Raw genomic sequence first — 12106 nt, 5'->3', positions numbered from 1 at the left:
ACTTTACTTTTGATGAAATTTGTTTTTTTATCTTGTCACTTGTGCTTTTGGTGTCACATCTAAGAAACCAGAAATCATTGCCTAATTCAATGTCCTGAAATTTTTATTTATTTTATTTTATTTTATTTATTTATTTATTTATTTTTTGAGACAGAGTCTTGCTTTGTCATCCAGGCTAGAGTGCAGTGGCATGATGTCCGCTCACTGCAAGCTCCGCCCCCTGGGTTCATGCCATTCTCCTGCCTCAGCCTCCCGAGTAGCTGGGACTACAGGCTCCCACCACCGCACCCAGTTAATTTTTTTTTATTTTTCTTAGAGACGGGGTTTCACCATATTTGCCAGGATGGTCTCGATCTCCTGACCTAGCAATCTGCCCCGCCTTGGCCTCCCAAAGTGCTGGGATTTACAGGCGAGAGCCACCACACCTGGCCTAAATTTTTTTTAAATAAAGTTAAACGGGCCTTTGAAGAGGATTGTGGTAGTTATCAGTAACGTCAGTAAGATTTCAAGTCTTAATGGTTGAGAATTCTGACTACAGAGGATAAAAAATTGAGTATCTACAAATATGCTGACTAAAGTCAGATACTCAAAAGTGAGAAATGCCAATATCTAGCTCTAGGCATAGGAAGAATGCTATACTAGGAATTCTAACCTTAGTAAGTATTTGGTTTCATCTGAAAATTTAAAATTAGAGTTATAGTGGGTGGTGAAGAACTCTTTAAAATTACATTATTGTCATGAAAAGCTGCATTTAATAAAATGTTTTCAGGCCAATCTTGCTGCTCTTTTCTGGTTAATACTGTAGGACAGCAAGGTAGCTGAAAACAAAAGCCATGATGTATTTTTAGAGACCATCATTCTTTTTCTTAAACAAATTTGTGCTCAATATCAATAGGTAGCACGTAAGTGGGGACACTGCACCTCAATGTATTTTAAATTGGGATAAAATGTTATTATAAAAGACTCTTCTTTACATACATAGTACTTCTTCATTTCTAGGATGGAAAATTAGTGCCAATGACTGTTTTCCACAAAACTGACTCTGAGGACTTGCAGAAGAAACCTCTCTTGATACATGTATATGGAGCTTATGGAATGGATTTGAAAATGAATTTCAGGCCTGAGAGGCGGGTCCTGGTGGATGATGGATGGATATTAGCATACTGCCATGTTCGGTGAGTCAGTATATTTTACCTGGCATGTAAGTGCTAGACCATTGTGACAGATGTCAAGAATAGCAATGTATCAGGGAACAAAAACTTATTTAATATTTTCATTTTTATTACTCAATTTATGTATTCCTAAACCAGTGCTGGTAAAACTTGATTCTGTAACAGATTAGTTGATCCAAAAGCAAAAGGGTTGGTTGTTAGGATTTTGCATAGATGTACCAGACTCTATACTTATTTAGTAACATTATTATTTCCATTCAGTTCTGAATTTAGGTTTAAGTAGCCTCTAAATCTGAACTCCTGTTTTCCATTTAATTTCCATTTAACTTCCATTTTATTTCAGCTGTTTTCAAGAAACAAATATTATTTTATATTTCTGCTTAAAGTTCTCCACCTCCCCATTTCTAGAACAAAGTCCAGATTCCCCAGTATAATACTCCTAATGGTCTAACTGATCTTTGTACTGGCATTTATCATCATATCCTTTTGTTTTTTGAGACAGAGTTTTGTTTTGTCACCCAGGATGGAGTGCAGTGGCATAATCTCAGCTCACTGCAACCTCTGCCTGCCAGGTTCAAGCAATTCTCCTGCCTCAGGCTCCTGAGTAGCTGGAACTACAGGCGCACACCACCACACCGTCTGACTTTTTTTTTTTTTTGAGATGGAGTCTCACTCTGTCGCCCAGGCTGGAGTGCAGTGGCGTGATCTTGGCTCACTGCAACCTCTGCCTCCAGCGTTCAAGTGATTCTCCTGCCTCAGCCTCCCGAGTAGCTGGGATTACAGGTGCCTGCCACAACTCCCAACTAATTTTTGTATTTTTAGTAGAGACAGGGTTTCACCATGTTGACCAGACTGGTCCCGAACTCCTGACCTCAAGTGATCCACCCGCCTCAGCCTCCCAAAGTACTGGGATTACAGTCATGAGCCACCGCACCAGCCTGGTTTTTTTGTATTTTAGTAGAGACAGAGTTTTACCATGTTGCCCAGGCTGGTCTCGAACTCCTGAGCTCAGGCAGTCCGCCCACCTTGGCCTTCCAAAGTCATGTCCTTTCATTTTATTTATTTTGTCTTTTTTTTTTTTTTGAGACGGAGTCTCACTCTGTCTCCCAGGCTGGAGTGCAGTGGCACGATCTCCACTCACTGCAACCTCTGCCTCCCAGGTTCAAGTAATTCTCCTGCCTCAGCCTCGTGAGTAGTTGGGATTATAGGCGCACACCATCACACCCAGCTAATTTTTTGTATTTTTAGGAGAGACGGTTGGTCGGTCTGGTCTCAAACTCCTGACCTCAAGTGATCTGCCCACCTCAGCCTCCCAACGTGCTGGGATTACAGGCATGAGGCACTGTGCCCAGCCCCCGAAGTCATGTCTTTTAAATGACATGCTCTGTCACCTCCTTGCCCTTACACACGCTGTGTCGTATCTGTGTCTTAATGCCTTTTCTTTGCCCTCTGGAAACTCAAATTTTTCCTTCACAACTCAGTTTAGGTATCATCTCCATAAAAGCATTTGTGTTCCTGACTCGTATTTGTACCCCTCACCTGGCAGATGGATATTCTTTCCTCTGCTCCTGTAATACCTTAAATACACTTGTGTTACAGCAGTGACCACATTGCTGGGTAAGTCATTGTTTTCTTACCCCACAAAATTACTATCTTCTCCAGGGTAGGGGATTTTCGTTTGTTTCTACTTTTAAGGTCTGTACTTAATCCCTAATAAATGGGCAGGCACTCAAAACCTATTTGTTGAATCAATTCTGGATTGCCTATATCAGAAGTTGGCAAACCTTTTTCTCTAAAGAGCTACATAGTCACATTTTAGGCTTTGCAGGCCCCATACAGTTTCTGTTGCACATTCCTTGTTTTCACCCAACCTTTAAAAAGCAAAAACCAGTCTTAGCTCCAGGGCCACACAAAAACAGGCCTCCGGGTATAGTTTACTGACCCCAGCCTACATCATTAATGTTTTTTTTTCACTAAAACCTTTTTGCCCTTCAATTTCAGGGGTGGTGGTGAGTTAGGCCTCCAGTGGCACGCTGATGGCCGCCTAACTAAAAAACTCAATGGCCTTGCTGACTTAGAGGCTTGCATTAAGACGCTTCATGGCCAAGGCTTTTCTCAGCCAAGTCTAACAACCCTGACTGCTTTCAGTGCTGGAGGGGTGCTTGCGGGAGCATTGTGTAATTCTAATCCAGAGCTGCTGAGAGCAGTGACTTTGGAGGTGAGTACACTCTGTCTGTACTGTTTATGGAATGGGGGAGGTGTGAAGCCATAGGCTACTCTAAGAAAAAAATTTTTGTCCTGGCGCAGTGGTTCATGCCTGTAATTCCAGCAGTTTGGGAAGCTGAGGTAGGCAGATTGCTTTCCAGGAGTTCAAGACCAGCCTAGGCAACATGGTGGGACCCTGTCTCTGCAAGAAATAAAATAAATAAATAATAAAAATTAAAAAAAAACAACTACCCAGGCTTGGTGGCGGCGCATACCTGTAGTATGTGGGAGGCTACTTGGGAGGCTGAGGTAAGAGGATCGCTTGAGAGGTTGAGGCTGCAGTGAACCACTGTACTCAAGCCTGAGCAACAGAATAAGACTCTGTATCAAAAAAAGGAAAGAAAAACATTTCTGTTACAGTTTTACCATAGCATAGGAGTATAATAAAGCTTTTAAGTTTTAAACTCAGAATTATAGCTTGAGGAGAACTTCTAAAGTTATTTTAATCTAACTATTAACCCTTATTCTTCTCTGACAGTGTTCTTTATTATTTTTAAGGATTTCCACTGAAAGATATTAATGGCTATTTCCATTGCTTATTTGTATTTGTAAGCACCTTTAGAATTAGTGAAAAAGCACTGAAGCATATATGAGTCCCAGTTGAGAAAGCCAGGCAGAGCATGCTGTGACTCTGGAAGGCACTGAGTCCTTTGGCTCCTGGTCACCTTGACAGGCTACTGCCCATCAACATTTCAGTCCTAGATTTATAGGCTCTTTATTTTTAGATAGTCCATTCTTAATGGTCATTTGGGCATAGTTTTTCTGTACTTTAATTGAAATATCTTACCCTGTTCTGAAAATGATTATCTTTTCCCAGTGTCAAAAATTATGAAGTAACATTATAGCAGTTGGTTTCACTGCTATCATTCTCCTACTTCCTGGTTAGAAGTCTGTGACTGAGGAGTCTGTGACTGAGATGGGAGAGAGTAAATTATTTTCAGGATTTTTTATTTTGAGTTTGGGGAGTTTATACTGTGGGTTTGTAAATAAGTGTTAAATAGTAGTAGTCATCTGTAAGTCTATTTTTTAAAATCAGAAAAATGTGGAGAAAAAAGAAACCTATGCACAAAGATAATGCAGAATTATTTATAGTTTAAAGAAAAAGCAACTAGCTTTTGACTTTTAGAAATTTAAAGGGAAATAATGAGAAGGACATTTATCCTAGGTTGCTTATTATAGTAAAGAATAGGAGACAACCTTTTATACATATATAAGTCAAAATTCTTAATTATAAGCACCAAAAATCAACCCTAATTTAAGCAGAAAAAGGATTAAAGGGCATTAGGAAAATGTAGGTATGTTCAGACCAGTATTAGAGGCTACACAGCCAGAGGCATAGAATTGGCCCAATGAAACTATCACTGCCACCTCTGCCAAGCACAAATCACCTCACACTGCCAGTGCAACTTCTAGAGCTGGATATAGCTGTGGCACTTTTGCCAGAATAAATTATCTGTGATCACTGCTTCTTTGAATCACTGACTTCCCATGCAGAGTGTAGAGCACATGTGTCTGGTTGATAGACCCAAGTCACACATGGGTCACACAGCCACTCCCAAGCTGCAGGGAAAAATGGGAAAGAGAATGTCTAGCACTTAATACCTCTACAGTGAGAGGTAGGCTCTAGCTGACAAAGTCGGAGGTTTTTCAAATGCAAAATTCAGATGGTAGGCAGCCAAAAAGAATTACAGAAGTATACTTGGTTAATGTTAATACGAGGGAAAGCTAAAAGCATGTTAACAGAAGAAAACAAAGCTAAGTGAAAATACAGCCTTCATTTTGTTGTTTTGTCTGGTTTTTTTTGTTTTTTTGTTTTTTTTTTTTTGAGTCCGAGTTTTACTCTCTCACCCAGGCTGGAATGCATTGGCGTACGAACACAGCTCACTACAGCCTTGACCTCTGGGGCTCAGGTGATCCTCCCACCTCAGCCTCCTGAGTATCTGGGACTACAGGCATGTGCCACCATGCCCTGCTAATTTTTGTGGTTTGTTGTTGTAGAGATGGGGTTTTACCATGTTGCCAGGCTAGTTTCAAACTCCTGGGCTCAAGTGATTTGCTCACCTCAGCCTCCCAACGTGCTGGGATTACAGGCATGAGCCACCATGTGCGACCCAGCCTTCGTTTTACTAAATTTTGTAACACTAATTATAAGCCAATGGGTTATTTTTTCTTTCACCTGGATATTTTCCAGAGTTTTTTTACTTAGCGTTTTTTACTTTTAATATAAAATGTCCAACTGGTGAAAGAGACTTTATTCCTTGTTGTGTGTGTGTGTTTTTTTTTTTTTTCATTTAAAAGTTTTTAATTATGGTAAAATACCATAAAATTTACCATCTCAACCATTTTTAAGTGAATAGTTCAGTAGTGGTAAGTGCATTCATATGCTTATGCAATCAATCTCCAGAACTCGTTTTTCATCTTACAAAACTGAAACCCTGTACCGATTAAACAGCTCTCCATTTGCTTCTTCCCACAACCTCTTGTCTCTGTGAATTTGACTACTCAAGCACCTCACATAGGTGGAATCATACAAAATACACCTTTTTGTGACTGGTTTATTTCACTTTTATATCCTTGAGGTTTATATCCTTGAGGTTCATCCATATTGTAGCATGTATCAAAATTTTATTCCTTTTTAAGGCTGAATAATATTCCATGTAATATTGTGTGTGTATACCACATTTTGCTTGTTCATTCTTCGGTTAATGGACACTTGAGTTGCTTCCACCTTTTGGCTGTTGTGAATATGCTGCTGTGAACATAGGTATAGAGATCTCTTTAAGACCCTGCTTTCAGTTTTGGGGATTATATGCCAGGAGTGGAATTGCTGGATCCTATGGTAATCTTACGCTTAACTTTTTGATGAACCACCATACTGTTTTCCATAGCAGCTGCCCCATTTTACATTCCAACCACCAGAGTATCAGGTTTCTCCACACCATTGCCAATACTTTTTTTTTTTTTAATGACTAACCATCCTAATTGGTATGAGACAGTAGCATGTATTGCTTTTATATAAGCAATAAAAGGTACTAAGCTAAAAATAAATATTGTGAAATTAGAAGATAAACCATTTCTTGTTATATAAGTATCATGTAAGGAGTCTGAAGACTGTAAAAGTAGGTTATAAATTACAGGCCCTGGTTAAGGACTGAGTATTCTAGCTCCTGGGAATCTACATGGCTTATTTTCTCTCATATCAGTGTGTATATTCATAAAATATAATGTTTTTCTGAAACTCACTTACCAACCTCTTACTTGAAGTTTCTTTGCTCTTTTTAGGCACCTTTCTTGGATGTTCTCAACACCATGATGGACACTACACTTCCTCTGACATTAGAAGAATTAGAAGAATGGGGAATCCTTCATCTGATGAAAACACAAGAACTACATAAAACGTTACTGTCCCTATCAAAACATTAAACCTCAGGTAGTGAAAGACAATTGTGTTAGACTATCCTGAATTTACATAGAAGATAATAAAAAAAAAAAAAAAAAAAAAACTTATCCCAGCTGAAGCAAAAATAGTAGGAGCTTTAGAGATGTTTCTACTTTTGATGCCCAGATATCTTCAGCACCATCTCTGCTCATGCTCCATGTTTAATACCTTAGGGGAATAGACTTATCATCATGCCTTAATTACTAAATTAGCTAAGGTCCTTTAGTCAAGAAAAGGCTATTCCAGATAACAAGTAGTCTACTACTATAATACTGAGGCTCTCAAGATAGCAAGTGAGAAAAAGCATAGAGCACTTAGAGGGAAAAATTGGAGGTAATTATTTTTCATGGTCTCTATAGTGGAAAGAGACCATAAGAAATAATGTAAACTCTTTGTGCGTGTATTTTCTTTCAGCATTATCCTTCAGTTCACATAACGGCGTATGAAAACGATGAACGTGTACCTCTGAAAGGAATTGTAAGCTATACCGAGAAACTCAAGGAAGCCATCTCGGAGCATGCTAAGGACACAGGTGAAGGTAGGAGACCCCCTAGAAGCAGGGATCATGGTCAGACTATTACCCACAGCACACTGGCTCAGAGGAATATATTTCAGGCTGCAGCCAAATCATCTGCCCAGGATTTAGGGCAAACAATTATTTTTCTATGTTGACTCCCAGGTTAAAGTGTATGTAACTGCATAACTATACATCCACTGCCTCCCCTCTTTTTCAAAGGACAGTATTAAAATAGGCAGGACACAAAGAAAAAAGGAAATTTAAGAATCAAATATAACTTGGAGATGTACTGCCATACAATTATTAATTTATTTAACAATATTTATTGAGCCATTATTCTTGGGAATCTCTAAAAGACAGATTCTGAGATTTTTGTTTTGGGCCATCAGTGCCCAAACTGTTTAGCTGCTTGAATTTCCTCTAGGTAGCTGTTTCAGCTTTATGAGATAAGAATCTCTCCTTTTTGCCTTGAAACTACATGCCAAGTCAGTCTCCCTGTATTCATCTCCATTTGTCCCTCCCATCCATTGCTGTAGTTGGTGTTTTCAGGGCATAAGACTCTCAGATTCCACGGGGCGGGTTGATGATCTCCTGGGTTTCAACCTTCTCCATGTGGCACCATATAGTCTGTTCCATATGGTCTCTTCCTGCTTTCCCTGTGTCAGAAGTTTGTCTTCTGCTGCTTGTCCCCTCCCGTCTTTTTGTTAATGATGGTGGTTTTTGCTTTTTATTCCTTTACTATTATTTGAACTGAGTACTCAAGGAAATGGGGAGAAATGGGTCTCGATCTAAAATCCCAAAGAAGATCCCATACAATCTTCTAATTGTTCTACATGTTAACTCTTTCAGGCTATCAGGCCCCTAATATTATTCTAGATATTCAGCCTGGAGGCAATCATGTAATTGAGGATTCTCACAAAAAGGTATGTTATTCAAGGCCCTCTCAGTGGACAGATTCCTGAACTAGATACATGTTGTTTTCAAGTTTTCAGTGGTTGCAGCAGGGTTTATGACAAAGCTACTTCACAAATGTCCTATCTCTGGGTGAGAACCAGGAGGGGAGGGAGGGACACTGTGTCAATCAGTGTCAATCAAGAGAAATGTCTCTCTCCTGTACTTGATAAGTGAACTCTGTTAAAGAAAATAATCTTAATTGTTGGAAGCCTTCTGCCTCTGCCCCAAATGAAAGTATTCTTGCCATAAATTGCTGACTTCAGGGTTAGGTAAAAATGGATAAAGAGAAGCTTAAACAGTGGCATTTTACTACAAAGGCCTTCTATTTTATTTTTTGTAATGTGTTTCTTTTAGATTACAGCCCAAATTAAATTCCTGTACGAGGAACTTGGACTTGACAGCACCAGTGTTTTCGAGGATCTTAAGAAATACCTGAAATTCTGAAACACTACATTCAACTGGGAATTGGAAATTGAAATATTTCATAGTCTTGGAGTTAGCAAAAAAAAAAAAAATTAATAACTTGAGATTTTAAGTTATTAATTTTAAAATGTGCTTCTCCATCTAAATTTTGCTTAGTCTACATCTTACTTGCTTATACTGTTCTCTCCATTGATGCACATGCCCATTAACCTAGGAAAGTAGTTTTTAAATCATGCTCCTTAGAAGGACATGGAGTAGAGGGAAGGGAAGGATTGGTGATAGCAGAACTCTAGGCCTCCCTTCCAGTCAGAACAGTTGAGCAGTTTACAAATCAGTGTCCTGCCTCTTTGCTAGCAAATGCTTTTAGACACTGTGGCAGTGAGTCATCCTCTAATTTCTATGACTGCATTTTAAGGGAAAAGATAAAATTCTTCCCCTTAAAATTCGTTAAAGTTTTTGAATAATCTGGGGTCCTAATGTGTTCTGGTCATCCGTGATTGATGCTATCTCAATAAAGTTATGAGCTCCTATAAGCGATAATTTACTTTTAAACGTTTTTTTCCAAAACATTTGAGAACCTTTCTTAAAGCAGTTACGTTCAAGCTACAGAAATATCAAAGAATGATTGTTCACCAAGCAGCATGCTGTACATGAAGCTATTACAAATGCTTACAATCCCAAAGAAACGCCAGTGTCTTCATCTCTTCATAAAGGTGCCTAACACGAGGTATACAGTATGTTCAATACACTGGAATAGCATGCTCGATTGGAAACAAAGCATCTATCTCTGAAAGCTGTTTGGCGATGAAGGAGATTCTTTGTGTTGTGTTCAAGGATGAGTCCCTCTCCCTTGTCCAGAAAAATACCACTTGTATCAACTTCACTGCCTTTGTTGGCAGAATTGGTACTTAACCTTATTCTCACTGTAGCGGGAAGGCCTGAAATCATATTCTGTAGATTTAACAGTGTTGATTCTCCAAAATTCAGAACCACGATAAAGATTCTGTCTATGCCATCCAGCTCTCTTGTGTACACAACATAGTGGCTGTCATTTCTCAAATGGCAAAACCAGCCCCTGTTGAGGAGTAGCTCATTGGCATGAAGTAGACTTAAGTCTTGATATAACTTCAAAGCCGATCGGGGCTGAGTCTTTTGGACCTATTTTTTAAAAAAAGTATTTACATAAGTGTTTGATTCTAAGAATTGTTTGTAAGTATTTTTAATATATTTTAAGGAGTTATTTACCCAAAACACTTGCTTCCATTTTGCCCCTTATAATTGCCAAATTGTAAGCATCAATAAGTAGGTAAGAACAATTTATATAAAAACTAATAGAAATGACAAATTCAGGGTTTCAGTTTGTCTGGGAGTCAATAAGTATGCACAGTGCTCTGCTACATTGAAGAGTTTCTGTAGAGACCAAATTTGACTCCACTTTAGGAATCCCAAAACAAATGTCCATGTCTAAGATAATGAATATTTAACTTGTGTAAAGTCACTCTGTGCTGCATTGTAACTGCCAGATGGCCAGAAGGAAAGCAACAGTGGACTTCTGAGGAATTTGGGTTTGTTCCCCTTTGTAGAATAATGTATAGATTGCTGTTGTGCGAAGATCACGTAACTTTAGCAGGCATGTATTTCTTGCACAGCTAATAGAAGAGAAAGTTGAAAAAAGGATGCAAAATAAAAAGCTGCCTTAGGTGAAAGTTAGAAATTGTAGATTTTTTTTTTTTTACCATAATAGTATGTGTTCATTAAAGATGATTTGAGTTTATTTTACAGCTATATAAAACATACCTAATTTGATGATGTACTTCTAACATTTCATGCATTTATTTTATTGCCTACATAATATAGCCTCCATAAACGTTGACAAATGACAATATTCTGTTGAATGGTTGTACCATACTTAACCACACCCTTTCAATTTGACATTTGTGTTTATTTTTATTCCCCTCGCCCCATTTTTGTATTATTTAAGATAGATTATCAGAAAGACAGTTACTTTGTCAAAGAGTATGGTCACTTGATGCACAATGCCAAATTATTCTTCATAAGAGCTGTTGCCAAATCAGTGATAATGTTCATTTAATTGTACTCTTGCCAGCCATGTTTACTGGGGTGGTAGTTGTTATTGTGGTTGTTACTGTTCTTTAGGGGTGGGTTCCCAATATGTAGTCTTTAAATAATTATCTAATAATGAGTGTTTGAAAAAAATGTTTATTCTGTCTGTCAGGTACAAAGATATTTATGATACATGTATATGACTTGTCAAAGTTAACATTTTCTCTAGCCTTAGGTAATGCATGAAAGCACATGTTTCAGTGCCACTCACATAAGAAGTGCCCAGTAAGTGTTAGCTATTGTTGTCTACTTGAGTTATTACTTTCTAGAAGTATGTTGAAGTCTTTTTCTGTAATTGTGGATTTGTCGATTTTGCATTTGAATATTTTCTGTATTTTGAAGCTGTTAGATGCGTATTCATGATTTTAGTGGAATGTTTTATCAATTTTGAAAATTGCCTTTGTCTCATATAATGCTTTTCATATTGAACTATATTTTGTCTGCTATTAAATATTTCCAAGCCTGACTTTTGTAATTTTATTTATTCAATTACAAGAAGAATACATACTATAAAAAGGTTTTCTTCAATACCTTTCCATAGCTTCACAATTCCCCTCGGAGACAGGCACTATATGTTCTTTTGTTTTTATGTATCATATAAAATGACACATTCTGTGTCTATGCAAACATGTTTACGTATTTTTCTTTACACAGTTGGTGACATGTTGCCATTCTATACTTTATTGAATACATGTTAGAAATGGTCTCATACCAATGTATATAGAGCTCTCATTTTTAAAAGCTGCATACTGGGCCCATAGTTGATGGAACTGGTTTTCTATTGATAAAATATTTAAATCACTCATTTCTCACATCTATTCAAAACAAGTGTTACAGGCTGGGCAAGGTAGCTCAGGCCATAATCCTAGCGCTTTGGGAGGCCAAGGCAGGCAACCTGAGGTCAGGAGTTCAAGACCAGCCTGGCCAACATGGTGAAACACCATCTCTACTAAAAAATACAAAATTTAGCTAGGCATAATGATGTACACCTGTAATCCCAGCTACTCAGGAGGCTGCGGCAGGAGAATCACTTGAACCTGGGAGGTGGAGGCTGCAGTGAGCCAAGATCACGCCACTGCATTCAAGCATGGGTGACAGAGCAAGACTCTCAAAAAAAAAAGTGTTATAGTTGAGACTTTGAATATTTGTTGTGCACATGTTCACATACTTCTAAATACAAGTATGTAGGAATGGAATTATTAGGTCAAAAGA

At 38.2% G+C, this 12106-nt stretch overlaps 2 protein-coding genes across 2 annotated transcripts in view; one reads left to right on the top strand and one right to left on the bottom strand.

The window, feature by feature from the left end:
- Window positions 1–11360, top strand: part of PREPL (prolyl endopeptidase like) — a 51811-nt gene extending 40451 nt beyond the window's left edge. The window contains 8 exon segments of the mRNA XM_017862707.1: window positions 1000–1175; window positions 3174–3390; window positions 6720–6792; window positions 6795–6809; window positions 6812–6867; window positions 7291–7414; window positions 8243–8316; window positions 8702–11360. Coding sequence (XP_017718196.1) covers window positions 1000–1175; window positions 3174–3390; window positions 6720–6792; window positions 6795–6809; window positions 6812–6867; window positions 7291–7414; window positions 8243–8316; window positions 8702–8791 — 825 coding nt within the window. The 3' untranslated portion in view covers window positions 8792–11360.
- Window positions 9311–12106, bottom strand: part of SLC3A1 (solute carrier family 3 member 1) — a 46833-nt gene continuing 44037 nt past the window's right edge. The window contains 1 exon segment of the mRNA XM_017862705.1: window positions 9311–9928. Within this exon segment, the coding sequence (XP_017718194.1) occupies window positions 9488–9928 (441 nt within the window). The 3' untranslated portion in view covers window positions 9311–9487.

The sequence above is a fragment of the Rhinopithecus bieti genome, unplaced genomic scaffold (genome assembly GCF_001698545.2).
Source record: "Rhinopithecus bieti isolate Rb0 unplaced genomic scaffold, ASM169854v2 scaffold_61117, whole genome shotgun sequence".
In the NCBI taxonomy this organism is placed as follows: Eukaryota; Metazoa; Chordata; class Mammalia; order Primates; family Cercopithecidae; genus Rhinopithecus; species Rhinopithecus bieti.
Note: the sequence above shows the minus strand (reverse complement) of the source record. Positions and strands in the feature narration are given on the sequence as shown.